The sequence below is a fragment of the Pristis pectinata genome, chromosome 30, assembly GCF_009764475.1.
Source record: "Pristis pectinata isolate sPriPec2 chromosome 30, sPriPec2.1.pri, whole genome shotgun sequence".
Taxonomy (NCBI): Eukaryota; Metazoa; Chordata; class Chondrichthyes; order Rhinopristiformes; family Pristidae; genus Pristis; species Pristis pectinata.
Window position 1 is genome coordinate 9200262 of NC_067434.1, and position 14137 is coordinate 9214398.

At 40.1% G+C, this 14137-nt stretch overlaps 1 protein-coding gene across 1 annotated transcript in view; it reads left to right on the forward strand.

Annotated features, from left to right (window-relative positions):
• The first annotated feature begins 6345 nt into the window (after positions 1-6345).
• The window catches only part of LOC127584734 (AP2-associated protein kinase 1-like), a 63651-nt gene continuing 55859 nt past the window's right edge, over positions 6346-14137 (forward strand). Inside the window, exon 1 of the mRNA XM_052041647.1 lies at positions 6346-6857. Coding sequence (XP_051897607.1) covers positions 6704-6857 — 154 coding nt within the window. The 5' untranslated portion in view covers positions 6346-6703. The remainder of the gene's footprint in view (positions 6858-14137) is intronic.

The following is a 14137-nucleotide window of genomic DNA, read 5'->3' on the forward strand; positions in this document are numbered from 1 at the left end:
ATAGACCAATAAAGTTCCCAATTTTCAATTATGTTCTGCTTTTCAGTGAATTTGTCTAGTCCTGTACCTTCTATTCATTCTTTACATCCTATTTTTTCAATAAAAGTGTGACACTAAGTGATTCAGCATCATGGTCAATGACTCCTATGCTTCTATAACTATGGGTCTGTAATTTGTGGAAAGGTACCTGCCAATGTTTGTTGAATAATATACACTTCAAAAAAAGGTATATTTAAACAGAACTCAAAAATTTATTAGACTAAAGGTGGATAGCTTTATGAAATAAAACAGCTTCATGGAGTCAGGTATTCAGGGAATTCAAAATATTGTTGGCCATCAGTTTGGATAAATCAGAATAATAAGGGAAATAGTTTCTCATTTTTTCCTAATCTTCAAGTACTTGGAAACATGCACAGCCAGTTTAAGAAGGTACAAATAAACAGCCAACTTGAGGAGGAGGCTGTAAGAACAATTCCTATTCTTAATAAAGACAAGGTCCAGCAGGGGCATGTATCCATCCACCATTGGAACACAAGTACTGCAGTGTGTGCCATCTACTAAATATATTTCAGTTACCCATCTGGGCTATTTCAACTGTATCTCTCAAACCAAAGTGTGCCCTGACTTGAAAATATACTAGGCTAACCCCGGAACTTCCTATCCCAAAGCACATCCACAAACTCTCCTGCAGAAGTATTGCAGCATTTCAAAAAGGCTGCTCTCTACCATCTTTTTTTTAAAAGAGTTAGATTTAGTTAATGCTCGTATCCGTATACAAATAAAAAAATTCTCTGACTTCATTGGAAATAGCAATTCACTCAGTCCTACAATGATGAGAGTGTTGGGTTAGTGTATATGGGTACTAATACCTGAAAGCATTGTAAAGCATGAATATGGTAAGTAACATACCAAGAATACCAGATACACAAGAGACTGCAGGTGCTGGAATATGGACCAAAAAACAAACTGCTTGAGGAACTCAGCAGGTCAAGCAGCATCTGTGGGAGGAAAGGAATTATCACCGTTTTGGTCGAGTCCCTGCAGGGGCCTTGACATGAAATATCAACAGTTCCTTCCCCCCCACACATGCTGCTCAACCCACTGAGTTCCTCTGGCAGTTTATTATTTTGCCAAGAATGCCAATTGATCTTGGCTGCATAATATAAACTGGATAATCAGAAAAATGTATAATTCCATTATGTGGCTTGCTGTTAAATGTTATTTGACAGTTGTTCCTATGAAGCAGTTTACTGTGTTAAGTGTGAGATTTAACTGTAATAGATAATGCTGGAAATAAACAGCAAATTAAGCAGCATATCAGGACAGGAATACAAAGGTCAATAAGCTTCCATCAAGTGCCCAGATGTTCATGAGGAGCACTTAGCATGTAAATGAGTTACATCTACATAATGTTTTTCTAATTCTGCACTCTATGTTGTGTAAGCAGGATGAGTTAGCTTTCCTGGCATGCTCATTACCTGCCCTATAATTTTGATAGTTTAGATTACAAAATATTCAAACTATCTGGTTTTAAGTTTGATTAAGCACATTAATTATGTGTCTAGTTCATAGAGCCAAATGCTCTGGAGGAATTTAAGCCTTCTGTTCTTAATTCCTGCCAATAAATTGTTAATTCCATATTTAAATTCTCAAATTTTGCTTTCAAAGTTCACATGCAATAACTGGCTTGCATATAATTTTTTCAATTAGCAGTACTTATTTGCTGCCCACAGTCTGTCCCACCCTCCTTCTCCCCAGTTGTATGACCTGATTTTCCACATCAGGCACTGGAGTGCTGAGGCCTCCGCAGCAAGTTGGCCTCAATGGGAAACAGGTCTCTGCCCCCATACTAATGAGGTACCCCCCATCCCCGAATCCCAACTTCAAAGTCCCCAACAGTCTTTGAGAAGGCAAGGTTGAGTTAAGTTTCACCTCTGGTCAAAGCTAGTATGCATTTTGTTTTTAAAGGGTTTTTAAATATTTCTGATATTGAGATATTTGAACTAGTTAAAATTGCTGTAAATAATTGAAAAAACAAAATTGATTATGAACATTAAAACACAAGATGTAATTAAAAACATTAAAATAAGATAAAGAAGTGAAAAAAGAAACAGACCTTTGTCTTTCTAATCTTCAGGCTGAAAAGCCTGATTCAAATATCTGTGAGCCTTTGCCTAGTCTGGCTGGTAATGATCAGAGAAGCAATGCCAACATCATGCTGGGAAATCACATGGCATTTGATGTCCTTTGCTGCACTCCATATAGAGTCCAGTGGAGCAGAACTACAGATGCTTCTGTATTGGTCACTCAGTTTGTCCCAGACATTATGAGACCAATTTAGTCCTGCAAGTTTTCACCTCTAAGCTGGCAGTTTCTTTAAACTGATGGCCATAGTCACCATGATTTTAATGTTTATAGGATGCACGTCGCAAGATGGGAGCAAATGGAGAGCATGAACTTGATATTCCCATCCTTCTGTTGCATGATCTAGGGACATTAGTTAGAAAATATAAGAATTTAAGCAACTGATCCCACCTTGTCTCTGACCAGGGACTGAAATGAAATATAACCATCATAGAGGAGATAGGGTGAAACTTGCATACAGTATATTCTTTGTAATCATGATTGTTGTAGTGCATACTGCCATTTAACAGATCCTTCAGATCTGACAGCTACCATTATACAGAGATCCTAGTTGTGGTGGCATTGCAAGTGTAGACCTATCCAATTCTCAGAATTCCCTCTCTTATGAAGGCAGTGCATGTTTATGTGGAAGACCAATAACTCTCAATGGTAATACTGTTGTTTTATATTAAACACTATGCTGCTTCTCATAGACATTGAGAAAACTGATTCAATACTACACCTAACCTAATCACATCTCTTTGGAGAAAAAAAAAGTCTTCACTTCAGGACAGCACCACATGCCATGTCATTTCAAAGTATAGTACCAGTGGACCACAGAAGATGATATCAGGCCGCCAAGATTCATCACAAAGTAACTCCTCGTCAAAAGCAAGGTGCCATGATTAAAGACCATGAGGGTGGTGGTTTGGGGAGTTGTGAAGGTGAATGACATAGGTAGCCAATCTGTGTTTTTAAAACTGTAGCCCTATGGTTGAACCTATAGAAGAATAGAAGAGATAAAAGAAAGAGAAGACATTACTAGGGAAAAGTAAGTGGGGTTGGTATTCACATTTAATATTAATGTAACAAAACTGAAAATGCAATAACATTATGCTTTCCTCTTCACAAATGCGAGGGTCATGTTCAACAGGGTGCATTTATTTAATGCCAACTAATTGGTGTGATCTTAACTGATTAGATTGTGGGTGGATAGAGAGCATTCGTCACTTACTGCTAGTGCTCTAAGCCTGAGGCATGAACTACCTGACATACCTTTTTAAATCAGAGGCATTTCTTTCGCCAGCAATCAGTCCTCAGGCACACCCTCCATATCTAATGGATGTGGCCAAAACCTCTGTCAAATCCTCTGAGATTTTGTATAATGTACCAGCTTTATATTTTTAACCTATTATATTGACTTATCTGTATAAGGATAGATGCATAATGTCAGAAATTTTTAATAATGTTGGTACTAAAATAGATTAAGGTTTATTATGTGTTACCGTTTAAGAACAGTGATTTTGTTTCAATAATGCTTAGTTGGCTACAAATCACTTTGATACATCTCATTAGCTACAGAGAGAGTAGGACCACTCAAGGATAAAGGAGGGAATTTATGCTGGGAGCCAGAGTTACAGGTACTACTTGAGGTACTAAGTGAGTTCTTTGCATTGATATTCATCAAGGAGCAGGACATGGAGGATAGTAAAATCAGAGTGGGGTATGCTAATGATCTAGGGCATGATGAAATCAAGAAGGAAGTGGTGTTGGGTCCACTGAAGAACATTAAGGTGGATGTCCCAAAGGGCCTGATGGGATCTTTCTCAGGTTATTGAGAAAGGCAATAAAGGAGATCGCTGGGGCCTTGACAAAGGACTTTGTATCATCTCTAGCTACAGGCGAGGTCCCAGAGGACTGAAGAGTAGCCAATGTTGTTCCTTTGTTTAAGAAGGGCAATAGGAATAATCCAGGAAATTATAGAACAGTGAGCCTCACATCAGTGATAGGGAATCTATTGGAGAGGATTCTTAGGGATAGGATTTACTCACATTTGGAAAAGCATGGCCTTATTAGAGATAGTCAGCATGGCTTTGTGCGGGGCAGGTCACGTCCTACAAACTTGATTGAGTTTTTTTTTTGAGGAGGTGAGGGAGATGATTGATGAGGGTAGGGTAGTGGATGTTGTCTGCAGGGACTTTAGTAAGGCACTTGACAAGGTCCCTCATGGTAGGCTAATCCAGAAGATTAAGATGCATGGGATCCATGGTGACCTGGTAGATTGGATTCAAAATTGGCTTAACCATTGTAGTGGTGGAGAGGTGTTATTCTGATTGGAGGTCTGTGACCAGTGGTGTTGCACAGGGATCATTGCTGGGACCTCTATTGTTTCCTATATACATATATAAAAATGACTTGGATGAAAATGTAGATGGGGTGATTAGTAAGTTTGCAGATGACACAAAAATTGGTGGAATTGCAGATGGTGAAGAAGGTTGTCAAAGGACACATTCACATATAGATCAATTGCAGATATGGACAGAAAAGTAGCAGATGGAATTTCATCCAGCCAAGTGTATGGTGTTGCACATTGAGATGTTTATCAGGATGCTGCCTGGATTGGAGAGTATTAGCTATAAGGAGAGCTTGAATAAACCCTTTTTTAAAATAAAAGAGTGGTAGGTGCCTAGAACATGCTGCCAGGGGTGGGGGTAGAAACATACATAATAGTGGCATTTATAAGGCAGTTAGACAGACACATGACCATGCAGGGAATGGAGGGATATGTATCATGTGCAGACAGATGGGTTTGGTTTGATTTGGCATCATGATGAGCCCAGACATTGTGGGCTGAAGGTTCTGTTATGCTGTACTGTTCTAAATTCTATCTTGAGACTATGAAAGGCACAATGCGAGTGCAAACTCTCTTCTATTATCCCAATATTGTTTTTAAGACTGTGCCTTTATTGACTGACTCATTCCTTGTTTAACTCTTTGTTAGGATTATTGTAAATCTCTTTGTGATGTTTAGAAGTCATGGAAGGTACATAAGAGCATAAGTAATAGAAGCAGGAGTCAACTATTTGGCCCCTTGTATCAGATCTGCCATTCAATAAGACCATGACTGAACTTTCACCATTAATGGCACTAATCCAATATCCCTAGAAATCTACTGATCTTCATCTTGAATATATTCAGAAGTGAGCCTCAGTCCACTTATTGTATGAATGAGCTGGGTGCATGTAACCCATAGAAAGGGGATTATCATCAAGAAGCAGGGGGGCTGGAAGTTCTGTTAATAGCAGTAAGGATTTATTTTTATGGAAGCTCGAAGCTCTGGGAGATAATGTTCAAAATCACCAGGCCTTGGTAATCTTGGCATTATCCAGGGAGTGCACAAGATGAGGCGCCTGGTTTAAGAGAGAGAGAGAGTGTGTGTGTGTGTATGTATGTGTGGGTTTGTGTTGGTGGGGGGATGCTCAATGGGTGGGTAGAATGATGTTAGGGGAGCAAAGGGAAAAACAGCACTGGTGGTGAAAAGAAAAACTTGCCTGCCTGGCCCCAATGCTTAAACCATTTGGTCACATACCTGCTTGGGCAAAATAAAAACAGAAAATGCTGGAAACACTCAGCAGGTCAAGAAGCATCTATGGGTAAAGAAACAAGCGTTAACATTTCAGATCCTTAGTCAGAAACCTCACCCAATCAGGAATATTCCCTTTGTCCTATCCAACCCTCTCAACAAATTAAAATTAACTTTTCTCCCTTTCCCACTTCTAATGAAGGCTTCCCAAACTGAAGCCGTTTCTTCTGCTTGAGTATTTCAGCATTTTCTGTTTAGATTTCAGGTTTACAATATTTGCAGTTCTTCCCCCCCCCCCCATTTCACTATCTGTCCGGGCGACTGAAGGCGAGGTCCCTAAAGGTTGGTGCCAATCTGTACCCAGCATTTAGAAACATAGAAAACCTACAGCACAATTCAGGCCCTTCGGCCCACAAAGCTGTGCCGAACATGTCCCTACCTTAGAAATTACTAGGCTATAGAAAACATTTGAATAGTTATCCCTCGCAGACAGCAGCCATTTGACCACGGTACCAGCCGGGACTCATCTGGGACACTGGCACATGGCAAAGTCACCTTGGTCTCTCTTGCTCACCTGAAAACTGTTACTTGTTCCTCCCCCCCCCCCTTTAAATTACTCCCATTGACTATATTTCGTTAAGTATAACCATAACGTTCCTTATAGCTTATCCCGGAGCCGGATGGTGCGCTATCGGGGGTGCTGAATGGGCGAAGTTTGTCTGTGTGTGTTGTGAATGGACACTTCCGCTTCCGGGAGGGGCGGCTCCGGCTCCAGCTCCGGCTGCAGGTTCCCCTCACCGCCTCAGTCTGTCAGGGATGCGCTGCCGGTCAGCGCCAACGTGAACCGAGCGCTCGCCCGCCTGCCCTTCCGTCATCTTCAGAGTCGCGATGCGGTGGGGCAAGGGGTGGGTGAAGTGAGGAGGGGGGAGGAGAAAGCCGGTGGTGGCGGCGGGGGACACGGCGGCGACATTTTTCCCCCATTTACCTCACGACACGATGAAGAAGTTTTTTGATGCTCGGAGGGAAGGCGCGGCCGTCGCCGCGGCAGGGGGAGGCCAGTCTGGAAACGCCGGCGGGTGGTCGTCCTTCCAGGGGAAGGTGTACACGGTGGGCCGCTACCAGGTCACGGTGGAGGAGTTGATAGCCGAAGGTGAGAGGCAGGGCGGAGGGCGGGAAGCCAGCAGCCGTTACCCGGGCGGCGCGAGGCGGGCGGGCGCGCGCGTTTAAACCCCGCCGACGTTCCAAATCCGCGTTCTAGAATCAGGGGTCGTTGGGTGTTGTCATGGTGGCGGGGGCGGGCAAAGCCGCGACCGCTGTCAGCACTGACCACTCCCTGCTGCCATCAACGCCGCTGATGGTCGCACATGGAGTGCAAGAAACTGACCAGGTGTACTGTTTGTATTTAGGAATAGTACAAGGTTAACGAGTGACCTGGTTGAGGTCTTTTGAGAGGCCAGAGAAAGTGTTCTTATTTGGTGGAGCAGAAGAGGTGATAATCAAATCTGGGGTCTCCTGATTAAATCCAGCAAATTTCGGATAAACTACTTTAGAATATGAAACTTACTACCATAACCAGCAGTTGAGAGGTAGTTACAAGGAGAATGTGCTGAGAGGGTGAGGTTCGGGTAAACTGCACGTAAACAATGAACCAGACTGTTTCAGTGCTGTGAATTCTATATAAGCTTTGTGCATTAAATATTGCCTTTTTCCAAGCTTAGAATCCCTGAAGTGATCTTTTTTATACTTAATGATACTTTCAAAGATCTATTTCTGTCCTTTAATGCCACTAGCTAACAGTATTTATTGGTGCGAGTGAAAACAACTGTGCATTTTTGTCAAAAAAAGTAATATTAATAAATTCAATGGGAACAATCCATGCCTAAGGTGAAAGGGCAGTTTAAAAGCAAAAACTGGAAATGCTCAGCCTGTCCTTGTAACCAGTGTTTGACTGAAGTTTGCATTTTAACTTCATTTGTTGGGCTCCAGGTGGTTCAGTGCACTTTCCTTTTGCTTGCCTGCTGCTTTACTGATTGTGGTTTTATTTTGTGTAGCTGCCACAAAAAAGTTACAACAAAGAAAATGGAGTCTGTAAGCACATGTGATACCACATACAACTATGACAAAACAAAATTAAAAGAAAACTGCAGGTGCTGGAAATCTGGAACAAAAACAGAAAATGCTGGAAAAACTCAGCAAGTTGGGCACCATCTGAGGAAAGAGAAAGTCGATGTTTCAGGTCTGCGATCCTTCACCAGAACTCTGTGAACTATGACAAAGGGTTGCAGACCTGAAATGTTGACTTTCTCTTTCCTCAGATGCCATCCGACTTGATTAGTTTTTCCAGCATATTCTGTTTTGATTTGCATTGACATAGCCCACTTTTGCAACTATAGATAATCCACTTCTTTACAGTCAAATACTGACTTATGAAGTATAGTTAATACTGCATTAAAGAAAGTGCATCATTAGCAAGTTGCCATTAACTGCATTGTGATGATATCCAACTAATCTTTTAAGCAATTATGGTTAAGAGGAAAAATACTGGTCATTACACAGATGATATTTTCCCTATTCTTCAGAAACAATGCCATTGGATCTTTTGCATCCATCTGCGAGAGCAAGTGTGATCTGTCTTTTAACATCTTATCCCAAAAAAAGACAGCTCTAATCAGTGCAACCAACACTCCCTTGGTATTACATTGGAAGTGTCAGCCTAGATACTTGTGTTTGTAGGGGGACTGAAGCCACGTAAATCTTGAGTCAGAAGCAAGAGATCTACCAACTAAACCATAGCTGACAACTGGAAACCAAATCCAAAAATTGACCAAACTTGTTGAACACCTTTTATTTTGGACTATCAGATATGCTGTTAAAATAGTGTTTTCGTTAATTTAAAATTTGTGAAATAATTGTTGAAATCTGAAATTTGGGAGCATCATTTTTAACAGGAACAGGATCATGTTTGTGTTATAAATTACTTTCGCAATGTTTTTGAGAATTTTTTGCGATTATAGAATCTAGTAAACTAAATATCTTCACATTTTCCTCATAAAATATTAACAATTCAGCATTATTTTTTTCTTGGGTAAATTCACAGCTATTGTCACCAACAATTGCTTTTTATTATTTACGTTATTGTTAATTGCATTGCTTACGATAAATGTGTAATTTCACAAGTATGAGAATGTGGATTTTAGCAAGTAAACAAGAAACACACCCTTTCAGTTTGCCACAGCAGAATAAGTTAATGGTGACTGTTAACTGCTAATGAATGTTTCAGTGTATTTGATCAGCTCACTTTCTTGTTCCAACATGGAAATGCTGAAATATCAGACCATTGTTTGAAGTTGCATTTACCTTGCCTTGCTGCCTTTATAAGGCCCTCCTATCTCTTGGGCAATTTAGAACCATGTTAAAATGGTTTCTCCAGGATGCTTGAGAATAATAATTTAAACAACAAGCTCTCTTGCCAATAGTAGGCCAAATGCTCAGTTCTCTTGCATTACTCAGCGATTGTCCTTGCACACTTGGCCCTTTGCCTGGTAGAGATAACAATTGTTTTGGATTTAAACAATAGTTTGTTGCAGCTGTGAAACTTTGTTTCATCGCTTCCTGTCAGGCAATCAAGATAACAATATTGGTGCTAGATAGGCAAGGTCAGTAAATTATCTTGGAGGGTTCCCCTGTCAGATGAAGGTCCCAAATCATTGATCCAGTAATATGCTAGTTGACGCAGGGCAAGAGAGAAGATTTCATATCCTCTTTAGCACTGATACTCAAGACAATAAAATTGAATGCAAAGGTTATTCTATCAAGCATCCCTAAAGAAGTACTTTTCAGTCAAAATCTGGCAACTTCATTTTTAACCTTTGATATGCTTCCCCATTTGTCCCCATTCTTTCTTTCTGGTATGTCTGAATTTTATGTGGTAGAGAATTGAAAAAGATTGCTGGTGCACTTATGCTTCTTAGTTTCAGGAGAACTATAAATGCTATAATTGGACTGTTTTCAAGAAAAAAAATGTTCTTCATAATCCCTGGATATCCCAAAGAACTTTATAGTCATTTAAGTACTTTTTGAAGTGTAGTCATTGTTGTGAGGAAGGAACAGTGACACAGGCTCCCTTAAACAACAGTGCAAACAAGATCAGATAATCTGCTTTAGTGATGTTGATTGAAGGATAAATATTGGCCAGAATTTTGGGGATAACTCCTTAGCACCTCTTTGAGATGGGCATAGAACAATCCATACCACTGAGAGCAGATAGGGTCTGTCATAATGTTTGTTAACACTCAGAGTCATACAGTACAGAAGCAGACCCTTCAGCCCACCATGTCCATGCTGACCATCAAGTATCTGTCTACAGTGAAACTCTGATAATCTGGCATCTGTTGTTTGGAAATCTTGATTGTTTGGCGTCTGGTTGACTCATTAATCTGGAGTATGAGCCAAGGGTCCAAAGTGTGAGTGAGGTGTGCAGCTGGAGCTGAGGTCTGGAGTGGTTGTATGTTTCCAGCTCCCTCTAAACTCACTGGGTTTATTGGGAAATTTATTATGTTACTGTGCAACATGTAAAAATAGTGAAATAATAGGGTGTCTGGGTGTTAATAGGACCACAACTGGCACAATCTAGTGGTCCATACTGTCCAACTCAACACATGCATTGCCTATTACCTTGAACTTGTGCTGATCCAGATGTGTCTTGCTGAGACTTGAAGCTGAGTAGTGAGGCTATGTGTGGCTCATGAGCCTTGAATCAATGTCCTTCTGGATGCCTTTGACTGATACCAATGCCAAGCCCCAGCTCGGCTACCTGTTGAGGTTTTCTAATGCTCTTGAATATTACGTTTGTACGTGGGTGGATACCTGCAGTATTGTATAGAATTGTTGGAAATGCTCAGCAAAAGCTTCACCTAGTCTAGATTATTTTCGAGTCTTCTTTAGAACCAGGATGTGCTCATGGTTAAAATTATCCTATTCAATTTGCACCATCATTACAACTTCAAAATTGCTCAATTTCTCAAGGTATTCTACAGAGCCAATTAGGTCATAGAAACTTGAGAGTTGATGGAAGATGATCTGCATGAAAGAGATTTGTAATGATTGAATTGTGGGTTAGAGGCAAGAAGAGCATTTTATGGTTCAGTCTCCTAAAATTCTGTTTAACTTGGTAGCACAAATGTTGTTGCATTATTAAGCAAAAATACTGCTACAAAAAAAACTTAAGTACTTTTGTTTTAAGCCCTGCATTGCGTGTATTGGACTGGTTGCTGTCTTTGAGGAAATGCCTGGATGAAAATATCACAGCCAAGTAATTGAAATGGTTTTTAACAATGTTGGTCCATAGGATCTTTGAACTTCTGTGTTTTCCATTCAGGTCACGTTAACTTCATTAGTGATATTGCCATTGCAACCTTGTAGGAAGGAAACTTGAAATAGTGAGATTTTTTTATGACTTATATTGTGACTTGTTTTAATGACTTTTTTTGTTTTTGAATATTTCTGCTTGGTTTAGGGCATACAAGTATCAAGTATTTGATCTTTTAAGTGTTGTTGGACTAATTTGTCATGAATGAAACCACAGCTGAAACTGGCTTTGCTTCACCCTATCCACTTGTCCAGCAATTGCTTCATCAAAGAAATCCTTGAATGAAAAGTACAATAAAGCAGCACAATTGAGGGATCAAACACTCCCTGGAGAAATAAACAGAACCTGCTGGGGAAAAAAAACTCAGGAGGTTAGGCAGCATCTATGGAAAGAGAAACAGTTAATATTTCAGGTCCAGGATCCTTCATCGGGTCTGAGAAAGAGGAGAAAGTTAGTTTTAAGCAGCAGAGAAAGTAGGGGAAGGTGACAGGTGGAATAATAGGAATTTCTCTCGCAAGGTGAAATAATAGGGCAGTTAAGATCAGGTTAAGCTTTTGTCAGTGACATGCCCTGCAGGGCAGACCCTACAAAATAGGTATTTTTTTTATTTAAAAAAAAGGATGGCAGGCAAAAATGTCCACTTCTCATACAAACAGAAAAAGAGCAAGTTAGTTGAAATTACACCGAGTCCTACAGGCTGTAACATGCCCAGATGGAAGATGAACTGTTGTTCCTTGCACTTGCATTGGGCCCTGTGACAGCTTAGGAGGCCATAAATAGAAAGTTCAGAGAGAGGGTCGGATAGGATATCAAAGTGGTAACTAACCAAAAATTTGGGATCACTCCTGTGGACTGAGCGCAGGTGCTGTGCAAAGTGATCACCCATTCTGCGTTTGATTTCTCCAGTGTAGAGGAGGCTACACCGTGAACACCAAATACAGTTCATTAAATTGGAAGAAGTGCAAGTGAATTGCTACTTCACCAGGAAAGTGTTTGGGTCCCTGGATAGTAGGAAGGGAAGAGGTGAAAGGGCAGATGTTGCATCTTTTGCAGTTCAGCACTTGCATGGGAAAGTGCTGTACAATGGGGAGTTGCAAAGGGAGTAATCTATTTAAAATATAGTAAGGCAAGGGGAATATGTGCCTGATGGTGGAATCTTGTTGGAGCTGGTGGAACTTAAGAATGATCTATTGAATGTGGAATCTGGTGGGATGGAAGGTACGGAACAGGAGTATTCAGTTTTTGATCTGTCCAGGAAGATTGAGAGCAGAGGTGTGGGAAATAAATGTGGTCAAGGGCACTGTGATGGAGGCAAACCATGGTTAAGGAGGAAGGAAGACATTTTGGAGAGTAGGACTGAAATAAAGACTGTTTCACTTGTGCATGTCTTTTAATGGGATAACTTGGGCCCATGTAAGTGCCCATAGTTGCACTTTGAACTGGACAAAGTTGATTTTAAGAAGTTGTTTAATGCGAAGACAAATACAACAGTCTTGGATAGTGCTGCCTGGATATTAAACGAGCTATTCTTATATGGAGAAATAAAATTTAACATTTTGAATAAAATGTTATATTTGTTCTGTTTGGGATACTGAAGGATTACAAAACAAACATTGTTTCCTTTCTGAGGGAAATAGTTCATTTGACTTCTTCTAGAAACCTTGCTTTAGCAAGAATAGGAATGCAGTACAAGGTAGTTAATGCTATAATGTGATAGTTGTGTTCCTAAGAAAACTTATGTTATAGAAAATTGTGCTACAAAAGCAATTGTGTCAATGTGAAAAATGGGTTAGCAGCTAGAGAGTTTCAGATTTGCAATAGCAAAGTCATTTTTCTCAAGATTTTCAAAAATAAAGGTTTTTAATAGCCATAATGTTCTTTTGTTACTGCAAGCTAAAAATACTAAAGGCTGTATATTACATTGTATAATAGTATGTTTCACAAGTGTCAATTGAAGCAATTGCTTGTCAATTTCCACTGGCCTCCCCTGGTGAAACTAGCAGCCTGTGTTCTTTAGAGACAATGGTGTCTGATTACTGTGGGACGGTTACATGAAAAGTTTTTTTGTCCCCAAGACTCTTTTTCCCCCAAGCCAGCTTCTTTTCTGCTTGTCAATTTCCAAAGTAATTCGTAAGTGGTTCTCTGGTTCCCAATCTAAATCATGTTATAACCAATTAAGCCCATGTAATAGAAATAGTTTTCCATAATTCATCAATCACAATGTATCCAATTTGTGTTATGGAAACTCGTGTTATAGCAGAACTACCAGTATTATTAAAATGGAGACTGGTGCCTTTGTACAAGAAAAGTTACCCTACAGGTTTAGCAGGTGATTAATAAGGCAAATGGAGTGTTGGTCTTTACTTCAAGGAGAATGGAATGCAAGGATAAGGAAGTTTTACCACAACTGATTTAGTGGGTTAGCCTTATCTGGGGAAGTATACTTGCTTTGGAGGCTGTCCAGTGAAAATTTATTGGGAGGAGGGAGATATCTTATGAAGAATAATTGAACAGAATAGATACATAATTGTTGGTGTCGGGATAAACAAAACATCCCATTTAAATGCAAGGTTCTGAGATGACGTGTCTGGATAGATGGTGTTGAAAGGATTGAGGCTTTGAGTAAAATACTGAAATGAGGAACGATTCCTTATATCCTCTATCCACAGAGCTGTGGATGTTGAGTCATTAGATATAACCAAGGCTGAGATTGATCTTTGGTTTCAACTCCATTTTCCTTATCCCAGAACCTCAATTCCCAAATATCAAATTAGCCATTATCTTTAAGTAGGAAGTATAGTTAAACATATCTTTTGTGACTGTGTTCATGTAACCTTTCTAATCAGGTTCACAAAAGTATAATTGGACTATTGATCTGGATTATTGTAGAATTCTGATAATCCAGCATACAATGCTTCAGCATCTGGAAAGTGAGTCAGTGGTCCAGAGAGTAGGTGGGGTATGCAGCCACGGCCAGGATCTGGAATGTGGCTGTGACTGAGGTTTGTATTGTGGGCAAGTGTGCTTTTGAAGTCAGGGTTGGGTACTTGGACCCAAGTAGT